The following is a 7778-nucleotide window of genomic DNA, read 5'->3' on the forward strand; positions in this document are numbered from 1 at the left end:
CCTACACATCCAAACCCTCAAGCCTTGTTTTTCTCTCTCTATTTCGTCGTGCTTTATCCTATCCAGGGTTTCATCTCCACACTCTATTCGGTGCTTCTCTCTCCTCCTCCATCGCACACTGTAAGTCCTCTCTCAAATACCTCATGAGCAGAATTGTTTGGATAATTTTTTAATTTTGCATAATACAATTGCAATGCCAATGCGCTATGATTTAGGTCTGCGGGTGCATCGCTGTGGCGTTGTTTGTTTCTCAGGAAAATCATGAGTGACAAGGGAGAAAAAACGTGTCCAATTTGCGCTGAGGAGATGGATTTTACGGATCAGCAGCTGAAGCCGTGCAAATGTGGTTACGAGGTCTGAACGAACCAACACTAGCCTTGTTTACTTTGTCGTTTTGTTTGTTTGTGATTTCTGCTCTTGTGGCCATCATAAATTCATTGTTTCTGCTGCTGCATCCTGTGTGAATGTGACAATGTGTGTAGTTAGTCGCCCATTTAAGTGTAAAAACCTTTGATATAGAAAATTGGATAGAAGGATGTGAAAATGTGATGACATTGTAATTCATATAAATGGGGGTAAGTTTTTTTTTGGGGGGTTATTTTTCCATGGTAACTGTTCAAATTTTTTGGTAGTTCTCTGTGAGCTTACTCTTTGTGCCCTGCTTGATCCCCATTTACCGTCACAGGTGTGTGTTTGGTGTTGGCATCACATTATGGAAATGGCAGAGAAGGATGGAAAGGAGGGTCGTTGTCCAGTGTGCCGTACAACTTATGACAAAGAAAAAATTGTCGGAGTGGCAGCAAATTGTCAAAAGTTGGTACAGTTATTGGAGGAGTTTCTTGTTAATGTATAACATTGTGTGACAAGTTGAGGATTAACTTTTCCCCTCCTTGAACAGGTTGGTGGCTGATATTAATCTGAAGCGGAAACAGAAAAAGCTCAAGGGACCTGAAGCAAAGAAGCAACTTACTGATGTTAGAGTTCTCCAACGGACCCTAGTATATGTGATTGGATTACCTCTTAACCTTGCAAATGAAGACGTGAGTAGCTAGTGTGTTACTGTGTGTCTCATTTTTGTTAGGTATCTAAGTGGAACATAGTGCACAAATAATCTGATGTTTTATGGAACTTATATAAATCTGTACTTATATTGATGTAGATTCTGAAATATGTTTTTGTGGGGTTTTACTAGCTTCTTAAGCGCAGGGAGTATTTTGGCCAGTATGGAAAGGTTTTGAAGGTTTCTGTTTCTCGTACAGCAAATGGGGTTATTCAACAGTCTCCAAACAACGGTTGTTGTGTGTAAGCTGGCTTACCGCTTTCAGTGTCTTAAGTTTAAACCTGCTTGATGTGGAATGCACAGTATTTGGTTCACATTTTCTTTTGTGCCTATGTTTACTAGTCATTAATGATCCCTATTTTTACGTAATTATATGCCATTTACAATTTTGATTGGGCTATAGGTGTCTTTCAAGGCTGTAAATGTTTGTCTCTTTATTAGGCATGTTAGCTGGTTATCAAGGCTATATATTTATTGTTGTTGTTGTTGTTTTTTTTTTTTTTTGGTTTTTTTGTTTTGTTTTTGGGGTAATAATGGACCATGGTTCCATTCCTTGTATTAGGTATATATCATACACAAAGGAATATGAAGCAGCTCGATGTATTCAATCAGTACACAGTTTTATGTTAGATGGTAAATGCTTGAGGTAAGCCTGCCTTGGTATCTATTAGGATTATAGTGCCTTGATTGCAGTTTTGTGACTATGAGTTTTGCATTTTCAGGGCATGTTTTGGAACCACAAAGTACTGCCATGCGTGGTTGAAAAATGTAGTAAGTACTTAACTTATTTCATCTGGGCGAGTTCTTTGCACAAGAAAAACTTAGTTTTGTCATCACTAAGAAGAATTCTTTCGCTGGTTCAGCCTTGCAACAATCCAGATTGTTGGTATTTGCATGATTTTGGCTCTCAGGAAGATAGTTTTACCAAGGATGGATTAGTTTCAGCCTTTGAAAGGTATATAAAAGAAGCAATCTGACATGCCTTCTGTGAATTTGAAATATGCATTAAATGTTTTTTTGTTTTTTTTTTTAAAAGAAAAAAACTGTTTGGGCAATCTCACTTGTGACTTGGCCTTTATCGCTTTGGTAAATATCATATTGTAGTTTATATCTTAAACTCTACTGTTTCGCAGGAGTAAAGATCATCAAAATATTGGTGTTACAAATAATCTGCATCGGCGTCCGGGGAAAGGTTTACCTCCCCCGATGGATGAGTGTAGCAAATGTGAAAGATCAACAGAAGCTAAACCACTTGTTAATCAACCGTCAGATGTAAGGCTCTGCACATGTTTTGGTTTATTTGCTTAGGATAGATAATTATACTATAGTGGCAGAAAGGTGCAAGGTAATTTAAAATCAAATGAACGATGATCATTGAGATGGAAGTGTTATAGTAAATAAAATGCATGATTTATGCAGATAAGCTCTGGATGTTATCTATGCAGTGCACTTCAGTTATGTTTAACCTTTTATTTATCTTCTTTCAACAGATTGCTGGGAATGTGGTTAAGAGTTCTTGTGCAGATTCTGACTTTAGAAGATCTATTCCTGCAAGAGCACCTTGGTATCTAATTTTATGATCTGTGGTTTCATGCTTTTGATTGTGTGTTCGATAACTAATGTCATCTTGGTTTCTCTATCAGGGTCATGGAAGTCTCCTCTAGTGTGCCCACAGCAACAAGTTCTCCAGGTTCCGAAAGGCTACCCCATCAAAATCCTGAGACATCTAATGATCTTCATCCCCTTTCATCCGAAGTTGTTAGGAATGAAAGTTCTACCCGCAATGTAAGATCTATTATATCTGCAGAAGGCTGTAAAGGGCATTTTAATGGTTTGGATCCACTGGTACTGAATGAACAGAATATCAACAATAATGGTCAAGTAGCTGTATCAAATACAACTTCAGAAGCTCTAGTAGATAGAACTTCCATAAAAGACTTAGGTTGTCTATTACCAAACAATGGTATTGGTCGAGGTATTAGAGCAACATCCACTGACTTATCAAGCAACAAAAACATATGCTATCCTTCATCAAACTTGTCAAATAAATCCGTTGATAACAAAGGCAATAGCATCAGTGAATTTGATAGGACAGTTGAACCTACCAGTGTGTTACCCGAGATGGGATCAGGCAAGTACTTTGGAGGGTCTGACACCAGTAAGCCCAGTATTGACTGCAGTCTTGCTTACGATATAGGAGAGAGTGGCATAATCTCAAATATTTTGGCAATGGACTTGGATGCATCTGAAGGCTCTCTATCTCCTTTTCACAATCTCATTAAGTTGTTGGGTGAAACTGATAAAGATTGCAGTCTCCTGAAAGTACAAAGTTCAAGAAAGCTTCTTGATAAAAAGCAGTCCAGGTTCTCATTTGCCCAACAAGAGGACTCTTGCGATAATGTATGGCAAGCATCAAATGACTACTCTGCATTATCTGATTTGATGGACAAGAAGGGTTCCTTCGTAGATCTTGAGTCTAATAAATTTCTCAGGATTCCTTCATATGCGTCTTCTAAAGTTCCAGGTTTGTAACTTTTAATAAGTTATTGTAATTATGTTTTCTCTGTCTGGCTCTTTTTTCACTCTTCACTTGTTTATTTGTTATTGGGTAAACAGCAGGTAGAATCTGCTTTTTTGTAGTTCATGATTTGTCATTTCTCTTGAATCTTGATCGCAAATTTTCACTAGGCATAGCCTTTTGTGGTGCTTTATTGTTGAAAGTTTACTCTCACTCAGTATCTTTTAGGTTCTCCTTTTTTGTGTTAGCATATATGAATCTATAAATTAACTTCTTTTGTCCATTGCTCTGACATTTTCTGACAGTTACAGAAGCTCCTAGTTCAGTCCCGCCAGGATTTTCAGTGCCAAGCAGAGCACCACCTCCAGGGTTTCCATCTCATTTGAGCAGCAGGAGGGTGAACCAAGCTTTTGACAGTTCTGGTATGTTGTCTCTTACTTGTGTTGTTTTGTGGGTTTTCTTTTGTAGACTTATTCTAAGAGTACTGCTTGTGCCCTCCAGTGAATCATTTGTTGCAACCATCTTGTATTTCAACTGGTAATTCTGGCAACACAGGGGATGTTAAGAATAATGGTCAGGCAATTCTGGAAGTTGGTGAAGGAATATTGGCGAGAGGGTTGAGTAGGAGAGCAACTTTATCTCAGTTTAATACTTCTGAGCCTGATGCAAGGCGCCATTTGATGAGGCAGCAGACTTCTACACAGCAGAACTTAGGATTTCAAGACCACTTCAGTACTAGGTACTCTTCCCTAAATGATGCACATAGAATTTCTCCACAGCATCCAGATCAATTCCAGCCCAACAATACATCTTCATTTGTACAGTCCAGCACTCAACAACTCAGTGACATGCATGTATCAAACAGTCATTGGGCTCAATGGAATGAGGTCAGGAGTGTGAGCGATCTTGGTATATCAGATCTACTGAGAAATGATAGATTGGGATTTACCAACCTCATTCCCTGTTATGAGAATATGAAGTCTCCAGCAGGTTGCTTCAGCCATCTAAGCAACAGAGCATTTGAAATGTGAGTTTTTATGTAGCTGGAGTTTCTCTTTCGTGCTTGACTGGGGGTCAAGCGTGACTGAGTGGATTGCTCTTTTGATGCTAATTTTCCCTTTTGAAGTACCTTCACCTTCTGAGTTATATCCACAGTTTATTAGTATCACCTAGTAAGGATCAACCTTTGTCTTTCTCTTTGTCGGAAATTGGTTTTTCTTGAAAAGACGAAGTGATAGGTTCAAGGGTTACTGCATTCTCACAGAATGGAAATTGAGTGAGGGAATTTTATGCATTCATTTGCTAGTGAGAGGCCTTGAGTATCGACATTCCCTGTCTGTGTGGTAAGTGTCAATGCAGTGACTATAACTCCATATAGTGGAGGTACATGTTCTCGAGGGAGGCCTGTTTTCACACTTTCTTGAGTGGAAAAATATAAGGATTTCGATATGCTATGATGGGGGTATGAGGGAACACAGATGCGCCTATACAATACAACCATTCTTCTAAAAGCAAGGTGAGATACATACAACACAGATATTGGAACACATAATGTCTATTTTCTGTATTTACGGTAATCAGATTTTGAATATAAACTACTATAGTCAAATCATACAAAATTCATAACTACATAGTAAACTTTCCCTGTACCTATGGCTATATCTAGTCTGTGGAAAGAAGGTTGTATATTAAATATTAATGCATGCATGAGATCTATCCAAATCTATCAACAAAAATCAGAATACGATCCAAATGTTGGGAAATATCTTTCTCACTGTCATAAACTTGTCTTGCTTTCTTTATTGTGAACAAATTAAAGTTTGCATAAAGTTCTTCACTAGTGTAATGTTTTATTTGTTTGTCTTGTTTTCTCTATGCAGGTAGACTTGAGGAAAGTGGTTCTGTCGTGTTTGGTTGACCTAATGGATGCATCTAATGTTACCCAATATCGACCTCTGTTAATGTTTTAGAACTCTCACCAGTGATCAAGTGTATAATGACAATGAATGAAATGCTAAATTGAAAGTCAAGTCGGTGTTAATGACGTTGCTGGATGTTGTTTACGGAACTTCTTTTGGTTGTCCATAAAGGTATGAATTTTTTTAAGAAATTAACTGAAAAGGGATGGAGATTCAATGAGCACCCATTTTTATGTTTATCATAGGTGCCATTACATGTGCAAAGTTGAAGGAACTTTAAAAATGGCACCATTGCATGCCTTTGCCTGAGGCATTAAAGGTCAGATTAGGCAATTAGGGGTGCATTGTCTTCTTACTTGCATGATTCAAGCCACTGTAGTTCTTCTTTTGGTGAAAGATTGTTTTTAAATTCTCGTGTGGTTAGGTTGCTTTTGTAGGGTCGGAACAGGGCTCCGCAGTCTTAATCAGTTCACCTTTTCTAGGTCCTTTGGGTACCAGAACGTGCATGCCTATTTGGTATATATAAAATTTTCTGATTTATCAACCAAATGGAACCCCTACAAAGAGATTGAACTTTGAACTTAGAAGAATGGAGAAGCATCACATGGCAATCTGTTTTAGCCCAACTCAACTCAACCACAATAATTATCGAACAGTCATTAATTAGTGCTTTAGAACTGAAAGCTCGTGAGAACAGAAGCTTTTGAAGCCCTAGCTAGCTAGACCTTTCTCAACTCTCAAGGGTGTGGTCTGATGGACGTCCTCATGAACTGTTGCTTCAATAATTTGAACTGGCCTCTCTCTCTCTCTCTCTCTCTAGACAATAGTATCCATCCGGCCGCATGCAAATTAGTTCACTATTGGCATCCCTGTTTGCTTATAAAAAGTGAAGTCTCTTCTCTTGCACAGAGAGAGAGAGAGAGAGTAAATAAGAATGATCGAAGGGTAAAAAATCTCACTCTATAATTCTGGCAGATACACAGTGAAGATTAGAATGGTAGCCTAGGTTGGCAGACAAGCAGGCAGGACTTTGACTGTGACTCATCAACCTTATCATCCCCTGAAGATTCCATCACATACAGTTCAAAAAGGTACCCCCAAAAATCAAAATATGAGCCTGAGCTGTTTTGTGTTGTATTCTAGTGTGTATTATTGTGAAAGGGAAACCTAGGAACCCAGGTTTATTTACATGCAATGCAATGCAATGCAATGCAAGAGAGGGAGAGAGAGAGAGAGAGAGAGAGAGAGAGAGAGAGAGAGGATCATGAACATGCCCAACGCCAGTTGACTGGACCACTCTATATGTACATAGTCTACTTTAGAGTAGTAAAACAGCAAATCAGTAAAATAGTAAAAGTAGTTGTACTCCTCTGCACACTCTCGCTCTTTCATTTCAAATAGTTGCGTGGCATTGGCGTGTACTTACTTGATGCATTCCAAACACACAAGCTCTGTGTTTTCTGGTGTGTGTTTGTGAGGGAGAGGAATATACGGTAAAGTTGGGTTTGACCGTGGATCTTCTCATTTGTTTCTAAGTAAGATATAGACTCGTGGGAAAGATAATATATTATACTGTCGAATTAATTGATAAAATATTTATGTTGTCTGTAAATTTAAACCATAAATTAAGTTGATTCTTATTTGAATCATTAAATGTGTGGCCTAAATTCAATCGAACTTTATAACATCATTACACTTGTAATCTATTTAGATCAAATTTATTGAACATGTAACAAAATATACCCTCATTCTCTTCTTGCATTTATCAACTCAAGAAACCAAATATCCTTTGTCAATTTAGTTGAGAAACCAAATGTAACAATATCATCAGTGGTAATGGTGAGAAAATCCTGGCTAGCATTATCGAATTCAGTTTGCCAAAATAAGAATTTATTTGGCACATTAAATAATGTGACAAGATAACATTATTCATCACATTGATTAATTAAATACACATACACTGAGTGAAAAGGAAATTCCCAAAAGAAGGATTTGAGTTATAATTAAGTTTCAGTAGTGATTTAATTTGGTGTAAATGTTTGTGCACAAGCCATGCATATGCATAAACAGTGCCATTGAAAGGAAAGTAAATCTTCCAACCGCCCATGCAGCAAATAAATGCAGAGAGAGAGAGATTAAATACACATACACTGTGAGTGAAAAATGACTATCACCTGTTAGTTTGAATTTAAATTTTATACATAGATTTCAAAATTAATAGGTTAATATCTAAAAAATAGAAATTATAAGAGCCTATATTAGACCAGCCCGAGAAGCGAAA

General features: G+C 37.6%; 1 protein-coding gene across 4 annotated transcripts; it reads left to right on the top strand.

Moving 5' to 3' along the window:
* Positions 1-5688, top strand: LOC18772725. 4 transcript variants are annotated; one of them, XM_020566545.1, is made up of 14 exons: positions 1-120; positions 216-354; positions 686-813; positions 899-1040; positions 1193-1302; positions 1623-1706; positions 1783-1831; positions 1924-2015; positions 2194-2332; positions 2551-2624; positions 2704-3584; positions 3884-4000; positions 4080-5094; positions 5459-5688. In XM_020566545.1, the coding sequence occupies exons 2-13, from the start codon at positions 262-264 to the stop codon at positions 4607-4609; spliced, it is 2439 nt and encodes an 812-aa protein (XP_020422134.1). In that variant the 5' UTR covers positions 1-120; positions 216-261; the 3' UTR covers positions 4610-5094; positions 5459-5688. The 4 variants fall into 4 exon arrangements, with proteins under 4 accessions (XP_020422134.1, XP_020422137.1, XP_020422136.1 ...); XM_020566548.1 differs by having other exon boundaries at positions 4134-5094; XM_020566547.1 differs by having other exon boundaries at positions 3890-4000.

The sequence above is a fragment of the Prunus persica genome, chromosome G6, assembly GCF_000346465.2.
Source record: "Prunus persica cultivar Lovell chromosome G6, Prunus_persica_NCBIv2, whole genome shotgun sequence".
NCBI classification, from domain to species: Eukaryota; Viridiplantae; Streptophyta; class Magnoliopsida; order Rosales; family Rosaceae; genus Prunus; species Prunus persica.

What these genes read in the sequence shown, in the direction of transcription:
- LOC18772725 (XM_020566545.1), top strand. Translation starts at nt 262, where the DNA reads ATGAGTGACAAGGGAGAAAAAACGTGTCCAATTTGCGCTGAGGAGATG. An exon ending in GTGGCAGCAAATTGTCAAAA is followed by an intron (nt 814 to 898) that starts GTTGGTACAGTT and finishes CTCCTTGAACAG; the next exon opens with GTTGGTGGCTGATATTAATC. An exon ending in CCAAGCTTTTGACAGTTCTG is followed by an intron (nt 4,001 to 4,079) that starts GTATGTTGTCTC and finishes TGTGCCCTCCAG; the next exon opens with TGAATCATTTGTTGCAACCA.